Below are 18883 nucleotides of genomic sequence, written 5' to 3' on the forward strand. Positions count from 1 at the left end.
TGCCATCATTAATCTCTTTCCTGAGTTATCCAAAATTATTTTCATGCATTGTTTGAGAAACCGGGTAACAAATGTGTCTAATCAATATTCTATTAAAATTTAATATTTGTTAACAGTGCGTGCGCCAATCAGCAGCGGCCGTGCCCGGCGCGGATCGCCTCGCACGCGAATCGCGAGACACAAAATCCATCAGACGTAAAGGTAAATCCCTTGCCTTGAGCCTAAAATCGGCAAATCATTATCGAGAATCCTCTGGAAGGTCGAGTAAATAAAAGCGCGCGGGTAGGATCGCGACACGCACGTTACAGTCACGTATTCACGACAGTAGCGCGTAGCAGTTCGCAGCAGAGATCTTTTTCCACCCCGCTTTCGCTGATTGTGAGCCTACAGAGTCCGTGTAATTCGTACGTTCGATCTGACAGATCTTCCGATTAAACTATCATTGTTGTGATAATTCCACCGAGCTAGATTGCATCCGCAGTGCGAGATCCAGGCTTCCACCGGTCTTGGAAATCTAGCCACCGCTCAGTATAGTGTATCGCGAATAGACCGTAAGTTTTAACAAATTTTTCTTCTTATTTACTTCTGCACTTGCACTTCATATCCATCACCGCAAAATCGCGCGCGACCTTAATCACACATGCAATAATAAAAATCAGATATTAAAGTTCAGGAACTATTAATAAAGGTGCTTGCCGTTAGCGTTTATTTTTATAAAAAACAAAAAGTATTACTCGCTTGAAACGTTCCAGATAAAACCTTCTTCATTTTCAGAAAGATCGGCGAATGTGAAACTTGCTGGCATTAATGTGCAACATTTTAATGTTTTTATTCAACGTTTTATGTAACATTTGATATTATTGATATCTTATTTTATGACTCAGTGTCAGAAATTTTCCGAAAAATACTGTTCAAAATCAAACCTTTTTTTTCTATGCCGTTTAATAAAAATCCCGCCTTAAAATATTGATAAATCTTTCCTACAAATTTACATGGTTTTCGCGACGTTAAACGGCGTAAATAATATTCTAAAATCTAACAGCTTAATTTCGCTTGGGGAATAGACGGCATATTTCCCCAAAAAAAGAAAAACAATGTCTCGTTTTTGCCTGTGTCATGCAGACTCACTATACTTGGACTCGGGGACTCAGTGCGAGGTAAACACTAGGGGCAAAGCAAACGGTCGGTATACAACAACAGCTGATAGGTTGTCGACTCCGAGATCAGCCGAGTCGTTAACACTTGGAAAATTAACTGATATCTCGGGCTGTCGACAACCGATTGGCCCGGTAAATTTTTGGGCTCGTTGATAGAGGTCCGAGGTTTGAGAAACATGCGAAATTCGCGAGGAAAAACTCCGGACCTTCGCGCGCGGGCTCGCACTCGATCTCCAGTCTTTAGTTGCAACAGTGTGTGATTTTATTGGGTTTCGAAGAAGATTACGTGTCTTTTCGTTTGCTCGGTAATTTTCAAAAGAGGTTTTAGCGATGACTCGCCAAGTCTAGATATTCTCACAGGTTTAAAGTCCGCGATTCGTGGAATCGAACATTATTCCATCATTCGCGGAAGCGCGATTGCTTTCCGCCGCTCGCTGTTAACCCGAGAACGGGCACTTCATTTAAAAAAAAAACGGTTACCTGGTGCCTGGGGCTACTTTTATACACCCCAATTAATCTCATTGTTATTATAATTATATATTGCATATTTTGGATTGCTATATAATTTAGCAGTATTTGAGGACAATACGTATACAGATTTATTCAATATTTTCCGAGAAAAGTAAAGAAAAAGCAAATAAATATTTGAAAAACGAAAGAAGCACATATAAATTACTGTGAAGTGAGCTTCATTTTTTGACACTTGGTTGGTTGTTTAAGTAGCTCCAGCGCCCGCGCCCGCGCGTTCTCGGGTTGATTAACTTGTACATATTTTGTAAATAAATATTTATTTTAAGACTGTGTAAATACAACTTTTAGACGATTATAATCTATAATTTCCGCATTCACAGTGAATCTCGAAGGTCTCTTTTCCTTTCCTTCGCTCGAGCACAGACTATTGTGCGAATAATTCTTAAAAAGTTATAATTATTTTTTGTTACAATATTTTTCAGCATCGTTGTTGTATAGATATAATAAATTGACAATTTCATATATCCTTCAAGTTTTTTTTTGTATTTTCTTCACGTTTAGAAATAATATTTTCGAGTCTGCGGCACTGGTGACCAACATGTCGACTGATGTGAAGAATTCCTATGTGAAGAAGCGATTCGATAACATAAAACATGCAGATAATGACCGTAAAGAGTACAGAGGCTTAGTACTTAAAAATAAAATGAAAATTCTTTTAATAAGCGATCCATCAACTGACATCAGTACTGCTGCAATGAACGTTAATATCGGTAATTACATGTATATTATTTCTGTATTTTATGCATTAACTTGATGTTTCTAGCAATACTTACCTACATAAACTTTCTTATGAAATCATACTGTGCATAAATTATAAATTGTCACAAAAGAATATATCGTCAAAGGATAAATAACATTTTCATTAGAAAGTTACTAATATACGAGTATTTAATATACTTTAATGTATTAACATTTAGGTCTTTGTAATTTGATCCGTAATTTGCTTAATAACATTCTATATTTTCTGTATACCTATAAATTCAATGTTTTGATGTGCAGTTTATGTATTCTCCTTCTTCTGAATTATTCCTCATTATTAATATTGCTTACATTTTCTTATGGATAGATTTAGTTATATTCTGTGATTTTGCGTATATATATAATCAAAGATTAATATGTTTCTGTTAACCCTTTCGGTACGGAGCGACCGGGACGCGAACGGCCCTCCAGTGGTCGAAGCGTCGATCCGCCGATATACGCGATTCGGCCGAGAGGCACTCGACGTTCAACGCCTTCAATTATTATATGTAATAAAACTCAATAACAAGAACAATTTAAAAAATGTATAAACAGAAGCATTTCAAATTAACATTTTAAGTTGCTCGGCCGCAGTGAGCAGCATGTGGACAGTGACTATATAGTCACTGCTCGGCCGCAACGAGCAGTATAATGGACAGTGACTATAGTCACTCTCCGTACCAAAAGGGTTAATTAATGTTCCATATTATCAATTTCAGAAATTATTTAACTAGAGATAAAATATGTTACAGGCTACAATCGCGATCCCGATGACTTACCTGGATTAGCGAACCTTTGCTCCCATATGTTAGATATGGGAACAAAGACATATCGTAAACAAAATGATTACGATGAGTTCCTATCGCAGTATGGCGGTAGGAGCAATGCAAATGTGTACTTAAACTTCACTAATTATTGGTTCAATATAATTCCGGAGAAGTTGGAAGAAGCTTTAGATCGATTTGCGCAGTCTTTCAAAGCGCCTCTTTTTGACCAGACTTTGATAGAGAAGGTGATAAAAGGAGCTATACATTCAAAATACAACGAAGAATTAACGGATGACAAATTTCGATTTATGGGATTAGAGAAATTTTCTATAAAACCAGATCATCCGTATTCAAAATTCATCTTAGGCAATAAAAAGACATTAGACAACATTAACATTAAAGATAGGCTGGAAAACTTTTATGAGAAATATTATTCTGCAAATATTATGTCGCTGTGTATTCTTGGTAAAGGTACGGCGATAATTTAGAACTGTTTATGATTAAAACATTTAAATGCTTTTTACACTGTTATGCATGTATAAAAATATTTGAATTTTGGAATAAGTAGGGGAGAGTTGCCGAATGTGTACCACTTAAGTTATTTTTTATCATATTTCCCATTTAGTAGTGATTTGTACGCAAACAAACGTTAGAAATTATAGCTTGATGTTTTAGACACCTATTATTACATGTTTGACCTTTCACCAATAACAAATTAATTTGTTATAAGTCTTTTCGTAACATGCTGCAAAAGGTACGATTTAGGCAACCGGTCGCAACGGGTCTTTTAAATCATATCCTCCTTGAAAGTATCGAGTTTATAAATAAAAATAATTAAAAATATAAGACTAATGAAAGAAATAATTAACTTATACCTATTTTACTAATAATTTATCAAAAAAGGATTAAGTACTTAATAATTAATAAATCACAATAATGAAAAGATAAGGACGTCACTGTCGTGTTAACATAATTTAAATTATGTCACGTAACGTAGAGATGTGTGCGCATGAGTATACAGCACAAATTTCTAGATTGTACCGGCACGATATAGGAAATTTTATGATACAATTTAGGAAACTTGGTAGATTTTATAAAAATATCGATTTATATATATATATATATATAATCATTATAATAATTGCAAATATACATATGCAAAGGACGTAAAATATTCGACTAAACCTTTTTTTATAAAAATGTAAAAATTGATAATAAAATTGTATTATTACATTATTATTAGTTATATAAATTGATCAAAAATTTACATCAGTTGTATCTGAAATTTTTATACGTTGTTAGCACGCACAAAACAAGATATAATCTGTGCTCTGAATGTCATGTTAAATTGTTGTCTATATTACTCATTTCTCATTTATTTCACATTTTTGTTACTAAATGTTGCTTATATTAAGTAATAATATAATAAAATATTGATGAGGTACGATTTAGGCGACCGGTAAGCATTCGGCAACTCTCCCCTACTAAATGATGATAAATGAAATTTTTATAATTAATGAATTAATGCACATTTTATTATCAGTTATTGTATTAAATATCATATTATCTTATCTTCAAGAGAGAATCTTCAAGATAGAATCTTATCAGTACATACATAAGTAAGGAAAATATGTTGAAATATTGGTCTTCATAAAATTGCTACATAAAATTTTGATTGTTTTCTAAATTCGTTTTAACCAGTATATTATTATTATTATTATCAATATTTTTAACCCTTCGAGGCCACACCTCTCTTTTTAATACGCCCCGGCCATCCTGGGGTGGTCGCCACTCAGACGGATTCAAAGTCTCATAATTTTAATTAATGTGCAAAAATGTGTAAAAATTCATGAAACATCTTAAGGGTATTGTTAAAAAAATATGTATGATGCAAAACCCGAAATGTGCTCCCAATTTTTATTAAAAAATCGAAAAAGAAAAATTTGGCAAAATGACTTTTTTAATTTAAAAATTCGTATTTTTTTAAAGATTCGATATTAAGTAGCGCTCATTTAAGAAATTACGTAAAATGTGTTATTTTAAGGAAAAAAATATGTTTTATATGGGCGTTCCAAAAAACAATTACTTGGAGGATCGAAGTTGAGATTTTGAGTAGATAAAGCAAACGCGTATTTTCACATTTTAATTTATGTACTCCTAATTAAAAGTAAACTAAAGTATTTTTATTAACAAATATTACATAAATATATCAGAAAAAATAACTAAGATAAAAAATCAAGAATTAAAAATATCGGGTCTTGAAATTTGGTCGGGGTGGCCGCCACCCGGTGTGGCCTCAAAAGGTTAAAAAAAATTCGACCAAAATGTGAAATAACTAATTGTAATACAAAGTAAAATATATTTCCAATAATATTTGTCTTTTTGAAAAAAATTATATCTTTTGCCATGAACATATATAATAATTGTTTGTTACATATTTATCTAGCATATGTATGTTACATCAACGAATACATTTTTTGTTTAGATGGTTTAGGTGATCTCGAAAATATGGTAGTAGAACGCTTTCGTAATGTAAAAAACAAGGAAGTTATACTTTCTAAGGATCTTGGATGTCCATCACTGAAGGATGAAGACACTATATTGTACTACGTTCCGATATGTGATATCAAACAGTTACACATTTCGTTTTGTTTTCCTAAAAAGCTGTATAAACACCGGATGGTAATATAATATACTTTCCCTTTGGCTTTGATGCTTTATACAATTTATACGAATATTTTATCTTAGTTCTTTTAAATATAATTATGGTAATTATGCAGAAAGATAGGGACTCTTTCCTATTTCAATAATTTTGAAATATATTATCAAAGTCATTAGCTTATTAATGAAGTAACGTGTAACCAACAAATATAATATATATAATTTAAAAAGTTTTAGTCGGTGGTCATTGTTCATCAACAAGTTATTAACAAAAAAAGTTTTGAAAATGTAACAGTTGTTTTCAGCAATGGAAGACATAATTTGCTAATATGTATTACAAAATAACACATGTATAAGTAGGAGAGAAGAGTCTTTGCCCCCCCCCCCTCCACATCTCAGATTTTCTCTGTAGCACACATATCATTAACGCAAAATGGTTCCACATGGGTCTTCAACTTTCCACGCAAAGCGAGGCCCATGCGCGTTTCTGATACGCATAGGGAACAAAAAAAGAGAAAAATATAAGTTTCGGCAAAGTGTAAATTCATTTTTAAATATATATAGTGTCAAAAAATTACGTTCTACTCATAAATTTGTGTTGTTAATAAATTTTTAATAAACATCGCTAGTTAAAGCCTTTTAAAATTTGCTGAAGCTAAGGACCTTGATAATATATCTCAAAATTATTGAAATCGAAAAGTGGTCCTCTCTCTGCATAATTGCCATTATCATACAAAGTGTCCCAAGTTTTTTTAGACAAACTTTAATAAAATGTTCTATGAGCAGAAATATAAGAAAAATGTTATATAAACGTAGGTCCTACAATGCTTTATTATTAAGTTATAGCAAAAGTTAAAATTTCGTATTGAAGAAGTGACACGTCGTACATAAATGTTACGCCGTTAGATGAGGTGGTAATTATTTAGCTTAGGGGAGAATCTCCTGCAATCTTGACCTTGACATTTATTATAGAGAGCTACATTTACGAGAGGCGGTGTTTTCAATTTTCGTAACAACCATGGTCATACGAAAATTCATATGCTGTTCGAGAAACAGCTTTTCAACGTCAATTGAACTGCAATATATGAATGGGCATGTACAACGATGTGCTAATTAACTTCCATTTCTTACCAGAACGTTTAAGTTCACATTATTTTTTGAACTTTCTTAGCAACAATTTAACGATTGCTTTCGAAGATATACTTTTACTATTTCGCCAACACATGTGGATACATTTAGATGGATGTACATCTTGTATTGGTATGGGCAGGCAGCACTTTAAAATGCAAACTTAAGTTAAATTGTTTTTTACATATATAATTCATATTTTTGCTATAACTTTCTAATAAAGCATTTTAGGACCTAATGTTTATATAACATTTTTTTCTTATTTCTGCTCATAAAACATACTACTAAAAATTCGTCCGCAAAAAATTGGGACATCCTGTATATATTAATTCATATAATATATATATGTATACAATATGCAGTTGTATTGTAAAATTTTATGTGTATGTATATATAATTGCGGAAGTTATAAAAATATGCTTATAAAATTTTCTCTCTTTCTCCATTTCTTTCTCTCTTCTTTTCTCTATCTCTTCCTAATTGATTACACATAATTGTTATTATTGTAGTACATATAATGAAACATCATTATGTCACATTTTAATTGAAGCTTATGTTTATTGTTTCTTTGTTAACATAGCCTCTCGAATATATTGAGCATTTATTTAAACACGAAAGCGAAGGTTCATTATCATCACATTTTAATTGAAGCTTATGTTTATTGTTTCTTTGTTAACATAGCCTCTCGAATATATTGAGCATTTATTTAAACACGAAAGCGAAGGTTCATTATCATCGGCTTTAAAGGCCAAGGGTTGGTGTAACACTATAGTAGCTGGAAATGATTTTGATGACCCAAACATACCTTTCTTTAGAGTTATAATTGCTTTAACTGAGGAAGGTATTAACCATGTAGATGATATTGTTCAAATAATGTTCCAATATATCAATATGCTGAAAAAGAAGGGACCGCAAAAATGGATCTATAAAGTAATTAGTGAAAAATAATATAATCTTTCGTAGAATGCTCGGCAGATTGTAGGATTGCAATTTGCTAAACACTTTGTACTTTAATATTATAATATTGTATATCACATATGGAGTTATATGGAGTTATATACTATGGAAATTTTACATTTATAGGAAATTCAGAAAATTTCGGAAATAAATAATAGTTATAATGAGAACATACACTGTTTGTCTCATGAGGACATATCTAGCATAGCCCGTCGGCTGCACAAGTGTCCCGTGAAAGAAATCTTTTCGGAGCAATGGCGTGAATGGCGATCAGATTTGATCGAAGAGCTAATGGATTATTTTACGCCGCAAAATATTAGAATTTACGTTGCAGCAAAAGGGTACGAAAGTATAACGAATAAAACAGAGGAATGGTATGGCGTTAAATATAAAAAAGAAAAGATATCCCAGAAAACAATGGAAATGTGGAAACGCTGTGGAAATGTTGAATGCGCTGAGTATAGCACGGAACTGAAATTGCCCCCTGAAAATGAATTTATAGCGACCAAATTTGATATCAAGATTACAGTAAGTAAAATTATCATTTTTCGCAATATTAATCCTTGAACACCACTTCGTGATACTAACAGTAAGCAAAATCTCCATGAAGCATGAACCATGCCATGAAACTTAATATAAAATATAAAATGTTAATGTAGTTTATAATAAATTCTATTCTAGCTTAAGCATATTTTTTATATAATAAAAATAATTATGGTGTACTGTTAATATACATGTATATATATATATACAGTTTTACAGATTAATTTACGTAACATAGAGTCAAAAGACTGTAATACAAGTAAAAAAGTTGTAATCCAAAAAATGTTTTACACATGCTCACTTTTGCACACGGAATTGTTCTTTGCCCTAATAAAACACCAATTTTGATGTCATATTTGTATCTTCTACACATATTAAAAGGTGAAACTTTATAGGTACCAAGGTTTATTCCTATTATTGTAATGGATACACCGTTTGTAAGAGTTTGGCATAAAAAGGATGATAAATTTTATGTACCGAAAGCGACGATGACCTTCGACTTCGTTAGGTATGAGATAAGTGTGGTTGCAAAAAATACATTGTTGTTCTAATCAAATATGGAATATTGAGATGACTTTAAATCAGAATTTGAGATATTCTAGCAACTTATACAAATTGCAATTGTGAATTAATTTATTTAATTATCATAATAATGAGATTAGTATACATATATATTAATATACGTACTAAATAAAATTAAAATAATAAATTAATTACCTCTAAAATGTTATCATTAATAAGATAAATCTAAATTTGTACATTTATATATCTCTGAATGCCGTTATTTCAAAATACCTCCTTAGTTAAAGAATATAAATTAAAATGGTGCTATAATCTCTTCTCATGTAATAGACAGAAAATGTTTTTTTATAATTACAAATAATGTTCGTGTTGTCGTTAATTTATAGTCCAATCGCCTACATGGATCCTCTCAGTTCCAATTTGACTCGTATGTTTGTTTTCCTACTTCGTGAGTCCCTTAAAAAATATACATATGTAGCTAATTTAGCTGGTATAGAATGGCAAATTACTGGTACGAAATATGGAATAAATGTAAGTATAAATATAATAACATTAATAAAATATTGTATATTATTTAAATAGATTTATTCGAATAAATTATTATTTAACTTGTTAATGTTATTAATAATGTTTAAACATATATCTACTTTTTCATGTACATCGAATATTACTTATTTAGGATTCAGATTTCATTTCTTATTAATAATTATTATTATTCGTAAATATGACCAGTTATATTTCTGTAATGTTCTAATAAAGTTTACGGAATGTTTTATAAATAATTAATTTAATGTTTTATATAAAAGCATATATGGAGGGGTTAAAGCCATAGTGGTGTAAGTCAATTTTTTTGACCACTTTTTTTTTCTTCTTTTTTCAACATATCTGCATGTGTAGACTGCATCTATGAACTTAACTCGATAGGTTAAAAAAAGTGACTTACACCACTATGGCTTTAACCCCTCCATATAATCTAAGAGAAAACGAATTATTTTATTAGCTTGTAATAGATGGTTACGACGACAAGCAACGTGTTTTGTTAGAAAGAAGCATAGACCAAATGATAAATTTTACGATTGATCCGATGTGGTTTAAAATCCTAAAAGAATGTGTATGTATAATTAATGTAGTCAATTTCATTAATTTAATTGAACATTAAATTCATCTGAAATGGCTTACAGAATATCAAGTACTTCGAAAATCACGATGCATTATATTGTAACACAGAGAATTATCTTGAAATGCTGTTGACAGAACAACAATGGCTTAATGATGAATTATTGAAATCTGCTGCTGATAAGTGTAAAAGAATATTAATATTTTTCTGTTTAAAATCATTTTTCTTGTTTCTTCAAAATTGTTTTTAGTCCTTAGCACGACTAAAGCACTTATTAATAATATGTATTAAATTTCTGTGATATATAGATCTAAGTATTAATAGACTCGAGCTCTTTATACTAAAGTTATTCAACAAAATGCATGTGGAGTGCTTAATATATGGTAACGTGACTGAAGAGGAAGCTAGAGATATAGGTGAACTAATTGAGTCTAAATTAAAAACTATAAGAATGCCTCACATGGTACCCTTGTTGCAAAAGCAATTAGTATTGTATCGTGAAATTAAATTAGAAAATGGTAAGCTCGATACGACCAAATCTTATTTTTGATAATTTAAAAGAATTTATATGCTTAAAGAATTTCAGTTTATATTATGGAACATAGTTTTAATATAAATATTTTATTGTTTCTTCCAATGACCTTATGCTGCAATTACGATTATTATGGAAATAAAGAAAAAAATAAAAAACAAATTATTTCAATCCATATAGAAAATAGATATTTAAAAATATAAGAAAAAATATTTATTATTAATGTTATTTTATCAGAATTACAATTTGTTCCAACATTAGCTTTTTAGTGAGTTAATATTTTTTATATGAAATAGTACGTAAAATGTTGTGTATTGATGTATAATTACTCAAATTTACTGGTATAACGAATATATTTAAGGAACGCAGATACAGGCGGCTTGCGGCAAGGCAAGGCGGAAACGAACTGAAACTATATAAAAACTAAGACGTGTATATCATCAGAAGGAGTGCACAGAGTGCATAGGGTGCAGTATAGACTAGGGACATTATCTTACTAGTAGCAGTATTAACCAATTAGAATCATACAAAGAAATAGGCCAATAAAAATACTTCTAACACTCCCACTATTTTGATGCCTATTTTTAAAAAAAATAACCCAAAAATATCTGCTAACTATCACATGAGATCTCTTAAAACTAATAGAGATTACATACTAAAACGCAAATCTTTTATGAATAAAAACGCAAATATTAGACTTCAAATGACACATAAAAAATATTAATACTAATAACTTTATACGCTTATTTGTTTCTTATGTTAAGAAGAGAGCGAATATTCTGAAAAACAATCTTAGGCAAAGCCTTTGTAAATATGTCTGCTAATTGCTCTGTCGTTGGAATATATTTAACATCTATCACGTTACTCTCGTACTTCTCTCTTATAAAATGATAAGCAACGTCTATGTGTTTAGACCTTTTATGAAAAACTGGATTCTGTATTAATTTAATAGTACTTTGATTGTCAATGTACAGTGTAGTCGCGTTGGTCTGTCCTTCTCCAATTTCTAGTAATAGTTGTTTTAACCATACTGCTTCTCTGGTGGCATTTGATGCTGCCATATACTCCGCCTCCGTTGTGGATAAGGATACGGACTTCTGTCGTTGACATGCCCAGGTGACTGGGCCTCCACACATTAGGAAAACATATCCTGTTGTTGAACGTCTGGTCTCTCTGTCGTTGGCATAGTCAGCATCAGAGTATCCGACTAATTTTTCATCTTTGTTGTCCTTACTGTATAAGATCCCAAAATCACGTGTTTCCTTCAGATACCTTATAATGCATTTTAAGGCTTTCCAGTGACTTCCATTGTAATTAGTTTGAAAACGACTAAGGAGATTCGTCGCAAACATGATATCCGGTCTTGTAGTTAAAGCTGCGAACATAAGCGATCCAATCGCCTCTCTGTAGGGTACTTTATCTTCGAGATCATCTTCTTCTGTTTCCGGATTACAAGTTAATATCACGTGCGGATCAGCTGGCACACTCTTTGTTTTTGCGTCTTCCATGTTGAATTTCTTGATTAATCGATCAATGTATCCAGTTCCATGAAGAAATATCGACCCAGTTTTCTTGTCTTGCTTTATTTCCATTCCAAGAAAATACTCTGGTTCGCCTACTGTAACTTGAAAAGTTTGTTCTAATGCGCTGATTATCTTCATTGCTGTTTCCTCATCCTCTGCAAGGACAATACCATCATCCACATAGACACCGATCAATACTATACGACCTTCGAATATTCCAATATAAATGCATTTATCAGCCTGACATTGACGAAAACCATGATTCTTGAGAAAATCATTAAGTTTGAGATACCAGCATCGAGATGCTTGTTTCAGCCCATATAAGGCTTTCTTCAATCTGCAAGCTAAATTCGTCGACTCCATCACTCCTTCAGGGACCTCCATATAAACTTCTTCATCCAGTTCACCATGAAGAAATGCAGTTTTAACATCAAACTGTAATATCTTGAGATCTTTAGACACAGATAAAGCAAGTAAGACTCGAATTGTATCATACCTCGTTGTTGGTGCAAAGGTTTCCGTATAATCAACTCCTTCAATTTGATCAAAACCTCTTGCCACGAGTCTTGCTTTGTAACGTTGAATTTGACCATTTGGATGCCTTTTTACCTTAAATACCCATTTCGAAGTGATGCATCTTTTGTCAGGAGGTAAAGGAACTAGCTCCCACGTATCATTTTGTTTCAAGGCTTCTAGTTCTTCTGCAATTGCTGCCATCCATTTTTTCGAATCTGGACTGCACACAGCTTCATTAAAAGTCATCGGTATATCAGCTTCTACAAAATTAGCTTCATAGCGATTTGGAGGATGTAAAGTTTCTCTAGGTCGTAATACTCGTTTTTTATCTTCCAGTTGCACTTTATCCTGTGATTGTCCTGGTTTTTCTACAGGTTGCTGCTTGTCTTCTTGAGCATTTACGTCTTTATTTTCTTCCAGCGGTTGAATATTCTCATCTCTGTAATCTTCTAGATGAACCAAAACTGTGTTTCTTCTCGGAAGTTTCACCTCAGTCGCCTCATTAAAAGTTACGTTTCTTGAAATCGTAATTTTTTTACTTATTGGATCGAATAATCTGTAATTTGTTGAATCTTTATCATATCCAACTAAAATCACTTTTCTTCCTTTAGGTTCCAATTTGGTGCGACTTTGTTTTGGAACAAATACGTACGCTTCGCTGCCGAACAGTCTGATGTGATCTAATGATGGTTTCTTACCGTACCATGTCTCGAAGGGTGTTGAGTTGGGAGTCTGTGTCGTAGGAGTTCTGTTTAATACGTATACAGCAGTATTAACTGCTTCGGCCCATAAATTCTTTGGTAAGTCCCTCGTATATAGCATGGACCGAGCACTCTCAACGACCGTTCTATTTTCCCGTTCCACTCTGGCGTTTTGCTCGGGAGTGTATGGCGCTGTCGTCTCGTGCTGAATACCCTGTCTCGAAAGATAATCCTGAAACTCGAAATTACAAAATTCGGTACCATTGTCTGTGTGAAAAACTTTTATTGATCTACCGAATTTATTTTTAGATAAGTTGACGTATTTCTTAAAACATTCGAGACTGTCAGATTTATGTTTAATAAACATTACAGTACAAAAGGCTGAGGCATCATCTTTGAATAAAATGTAGTATTTCGCTCCACTGATAGATGCCGTTTCCATCGGACCACATAAGTCACAATATATACGTTCACCTGGTACAGTTTTTCTTTGTTTACTTGAAGAAAAAGGCAATTTGTGTTGCTTCCCGTATTGACATCCTTCACAAAAAAAGTCTTTTATGTCCGTTATTTTTACACCTTTAATGAGATCCTTTTCGATCATCTCACGCAAGTATTTTACGTTGACATGTCCAAGACGTTCATGCCATAGTCTTAAATCCCCGCGCGAAACTACATTTGCTTCCGGAGCAAGTATTGTTCGAAACATCATTGTGTAGAGGTTATTCGATTCACGGACTGCACACGCGACAAGTCTTTCTCGATCGAATACTTTAGCTGAGTTCTCTTCTTTTAGTATCTTCATGCCTTTCTTGGTTAGTACTCCCTCAGATAATAGATTTCTTCGTAATTCCGGAACGTACAAAACATTCGTTATAGTTGACTCGTACCATCTTCCATCGATGAGTTTCTCTATTTTAATAGTACCGATACCTTTTATTTCTAATTCTTGTTTATTAGGAAGTGCAACATTATTTTTATTTGTTTCTTCAAATTCTGAGAAGAATTCTCGTCGATAAGTCATGTGGGCAGACGCTCCACTATCTATAATCCACTTGTTCTCTTCTGATTCAGATGCTCCGTATGAAACGCTTTGATATTCGACATTGAACGCCGAACTATTCTCTTGCTGTGATTTTTGATCTTCAGTGGTGGTCTTCTTCGCGCTACGGCAATGTCGAGCAAAATGTCCCTTTTTACGACAATTATAACATATCACTTTACTCTTATCAAATCTCTTCTTATTCGATTTATCCTCGCTTTTATTTGTGGATTGAGTGGTCTTCTGTTTACTTGAAGAGACGAGAAACGCATTTTCTTGTTCTTCCGTAGAGGTTAGGTTGGCTTCTTCATCTAGCAGTCTCGCCGTGAGATTTGGCAACGTCTGTCTTGCGTCGTCCATTGAAAGCCAAGCTTGACGAAAGTTTCTATACTTCATGGGCAACGTACCAAGAATTTTTGTAATGATGGCTGCGTCGCTTAGTGTCTCTCCTGTCTCTCTCACCCGACGACCCATGTTTTCCACTCTAGCTACGTACTGCGCCACGGTTTCGTCTGAGTTCATCTTCACTTGATGAAAACGATCGAGAATAATCATTTTGTTGAATTCCGATTTTTGTTGGTACACTGAGTCCAATTTATCAAGAATTTCCTTCGATGATGTACAGCTCTCGACCAATGTAATCTGAGTTGTTTCCATTGCCGCCGTTAACGTAAACATTGCGATCGCGTCGCTTTTATACCATATCGCTTGAGCCGCTGCGTTTGCTGCATCTGGCAAGGTTTCCGTTCCCGATGTGATACCGTAGACACCTTTCGCCTTTAATGCACAGATCATTTGGAATCTCCACTGTTGATAATTCCTGCCATCGAATTTATTCATCGATGCCACGTCGATTCTGTCGGCCATTTTTCTGTCTTTCCGCGTTCCCGCGCTTCACGTCGTTTAGGTTGCGAAAACAGTCAAAGAAACTAATTCTTTACGCGAAGCACGACTTCAGAGCACTATGCCACGTACACGCAGTAGGGCAAGCCCTGGGCCCATAACCTATTGAGTAAATTACACAAATTTACTGGTATAACGAATATATTTAAGGAACGCAGATACAGGCGGCTTGCGGCAAGGCAAGGCGGAAACGAACTGAAACTATATAAAAACTAAGACGTGTATATCATCAGAAGGAGTGCACAGAGTGCATAGGGTGCAGTATAGACTAGGGACATTATCTTACTAGTAGCAGTATTAACCAATTAGAATCATACAAAGAAATAGGCCAATAAAAATACTTCTAACAAAATAGTACGTAAAATGTTGTGTATTGATGTATAATTACTGTAGGTTGCCACGTTCTATTTGAAAAGGAAAATAAAGTGCTGAAAACTTCTAGTACCATAGTGTACTACGAAACTGGTCTACAATCAAAGTGGATGCTTTCATTGCTTTTAAATCAAATTATTAAGCAGCCTTGCGTCGATTTCTTAAGGACCACGGAGGAATTAGGCTATACAGTATTTAGTGAGATATGTGGAATGATGAACGGAACCCAATATTTGAAAATCTTTGTGCGAGGTGACCATCCCCCGCAATATGTCGAAGAACGAATCGATTCATTTATGGACCTTATGTTTGTAAGTATAATAAGATCTTATATAACAACATGTATGTTTTTAATTTCTCACGCAATATTCTAATATTATGATTATATGAATCAATTCATCACTCCAATTGTTATGTGACGTAGTAATTGGAGCATATTTCTATTAAAATATTGTTAATACCACTATAACAACATTTCAGGACCATATATCTGCTATGTCAGATGAGCAGTTTGGCAAACACAGGAAAAGTCTAAATTTGTATCTGCATTTGACGGCACCCAACACGATATCTAGTCAAGGCTCTTTATATTGGAAAGAAATTGAAAGACAAGAATATAATTTCAATCGAGTAAATACTGAAGTACGTTACTTAAATAAAATAACGAAGCTACAATTTCTGATATTCTTTAAGGTAACCACTTATTTTTATAAGCGGACTATATCATTCAATGAAAAAGAAAAGGTTTTATAGAGAAAAACAAATGGAAAATATAATTCTTTTTATATGACGTACAATTTGTGAGAAAAGTGATTTTGATAGATAATAAATTAATTATATTTTTTAAACATAATCTCCACTAGGAAAATATACTTAGCAAGTTGACTCGACGTAAGTTGTCGGTACATGTGATGCCTACGGCTATGGCAGCGGAAAGGAATTTGCCTGATACATCTAGAAGAATTACCGTTACTTCTAATAATTCATCTAATAATAAAATTAAGAAATTTGACACTTTAATGTCATTTAAGCTAAGTCAAAGTTTATATCCTTTACTAGAACCGATCGACAAAAATTTTGTCAGAAAACCCTATAAGATGCTCTTCTAAGATGTAAGAAGAAATGATATAATAATGGTTTTGGTTTGTTATCATGTATTTCGTTATTTCTTCAAAGAGAAGCTAGCTTTTAATTCTTTCGCTTTCTTTCTCTCTCTTTTAATATTACGATATTTTTCTGTATCAAATCTCGTTCACGCGTAAAACAGTAATATAATTCTGTGTATTCCATGAAATTGAAATCATTGTATATTAGATAAGTAAGTAATAATGTATAATTTATACACATTATTAACCTTAAACATACAACGAGGGTCGGTAATAGATTTCTGCAAAATTTTCTTACGATTTTATTCGACTTATTTGCAAATATCTTTGAAAGTAAACGTTAAATAACAATATCATGTACATGGTCTTGTTCCTTACAGTTTGGCACACAATTAAAAAAAAAAGAGTTTAAAATTGATGCACAGGACGCGAAGTTATAGTTGAAATACTCGAGTCGAATATGGCATACCCCCGTTATGAACTAACGTTACCAACACGGACGTTATGTGTTTAAGGGTTAAATACTGCGAAATGCAAAAAGTCATTTTTTTGAAATATATCATCGTTCGTTATATCATTATCTTCGTTTTATCTTCATTATATTAATATTTTTAAATAGTCTATTATCTATGAAATGATATTATTCAACCATTTGATGTTATGTAACTTTTTATTTGCACAACAAAAGTATTTTGCCATATTAAATAACCTTATAATAACTGTATTCACATTTGAGATAGCCAGAAGGAATGTAACCCTCAAATGTATTAAAATTGTGCTATGTCCCTCATATTTGAACAAATACATAAGTTATTAACGTATGTATACAAATATATAATACCTCTCTTTATTAATTATACATTACACTATTATCGGATTTAAATTGTCGTTGCATGTGAAGGTATTCTATATATTCTTATACAAAATAAAAAATGTGCACGATAAAAATCGTTAGCCATAAGAAAGCTACGCAATCGATTCTCGTGTAAAAAAAGTGAATTATCATCCCCCAGTTAGGGCTGTCAGAGTTCTACATTAATCGAAATAGAGAGGAGGAGGGAAAGAAAAAGGGGGAAAGAGAGGGAGGAAGAGGGAGACATAGGAATAAAGAGCACAAAGTGTCTGGCGTAGGAGATTTTATTAAAAATACATGCGTTTGGGAACTACTGTCGGAACCGAACTTGCTAGACAAGAGTTTAAGCTGTCAACCTTCTTGTTTCTATATTACATGTTACATATCTTATTTATTTCTATATTTTCAAACAAAACTGTATTTCAATAAAGTATGTAATTAGTGCAAAATATTATTTTTTTCTATTTAAATTGAACCTATTGCATAATTATATATGCCATCATTAATTTCTTTCCTTTTATCCTACAATTTGGATTTCAAGCATTGTTTGAGAAGCCGGGAACAAATGTGTCTAATTAATATTCTATTAAAAATTAATAACTGTCAACCTCATTCTTGAAAAGTTCCCCCGTTCCCATTCAGAATTAGCGCGTCACTGCAGAGGGCTCGCGCCGAGCCGCGGTGCACACGCCAATTCTCCTTCCCCTGGGTCATTCTACACTATTAATATTGTTTACATTTTCTTCTGGATAGATTTAGTTATATTTTGTGATTTCGTAAATATACACACATATAATTTAGATAGATCCTTGGGATCGTGCTTATAGCCTGTAACGTACTGTAAAAAGGCTACAAGCACGATCCCAAGGATCTACCTGGATTAGCGCACCTTTGCCAGCATATGTTAGGTCTGAATCCTCAACGAAATGATTACCTTGAGTACCTGAACCAGTATGGCGGTTCGCGCCTAGCAACGACAAGAATAAATTCCACTGATTATTCCTTCAATATAATTCCGAACAAGTTGAAAGGAGCTTTAGATCGATTTGCGCAGTTTTTCATAGCGCCTCTCTTTGACGAGACTTTGATAGAGAAGGAGATAAATGCTATAGATTTAGAATACAAGGAGAAATTAACAAATGACAGATGGCGATTTATTGCATTAGAGAAATTATCTATAGGACCGGATCATCCGTAATCCGTATTTTGTCTAA

The 18883-nt window shown here is 33.0% G+C and overlaps 1 protein-coding gene and 1 pseudogene across 2 annotated transcripts; both read left to right on the plus strand.

Annotated features, from left to right (window-relative positions):
* The first annotated feature begins 290 nt into the window (after positions 1-290).
* Positions 291-17637, plus strand: LOC139771484 (insulin-degrading enzyme-like). 2 transcript variants are annotated; one of them, XM_071704296.1, is made up of 14 exons: positions 291-551; positions 2190-2398; positions 3179-3664; positions 5679-5875; positions 7664-7912; positions 8066-8467; positions 8878-8990; positions 9391-9535; positions 10005-10115; positions 10186-10306; positions 10430-10639; positions 15732-16021; positions 16191-16403; positions 16574-17637. In XM_071704296.1, exons 2-14 carry the CDS (start codon positions 2227-2229, stop codon positions 16817-16819), a joined length of 2955 nt encoding a protein of 984 aa, XP_071560397.1. In that variant the 5' UTR covers positions 291-551; positions 2190-2226; the 3' UTR covers positions 16820-17637. The 2 variants fall into 2 exon arrangements, with proteins under 2 accessions (XP_071560397.1, XP_071560398.1); XM_071704297.1 differs by lacking the exon at positions 291-551 and adding an exon at positions 1076-1462.
* Positions 17451-18883, plus strand: part of LOC139771491 (insulin-degrading enzyme-like) — a 42881-nt pseudogene continuing 41448 nt past the window's right edge.

Source organism: Temnothorax nylanderi, unplaced genomic scaffold, assembly GCF_030848795.1.
Source record: "Temnothorax nylanderi isolate EJ_2023f unplaced genomic scaffold, tnyl_v1.0 TNYL_tig0040_pilon, whole genome shotgun sequence".
Classification (NCBI taxonomy): domain Eukaryota; kingdom Metazoa; phylum Arthropoda; class Insecta; order Hymenoptera; family Formicidae; genus Temnothorax; species Temnothorax nylanderi.

What these genes read in the sequence shown, in the direction of transcription:
- LOC139771484 (XM_071704296.1), top strand. Translation starts at nt 2,227, where the DNA reads ATGTCGACTGATGTGAAGAATTCCTATGTGAAGAAGCGATTCGATAAC. An exon ending in GAAATCTGCTGCTGATAAGT is followed by an intron (nt 10,307 to 10,429) that starts GTAAAAGAATAT and finishes TGTGATATATAG; the next exon opens with ATCTAAGTATTAATAGACTC. An exon ending in TGAAATTAAATTAGAAAATG is followed by an intron (nt 10,640 to 15,731) that starts GTAAGCTCGATA and finishes TAATTACTGTAG; the next exon opens with GTTGCCACGTTCTATTTGAA.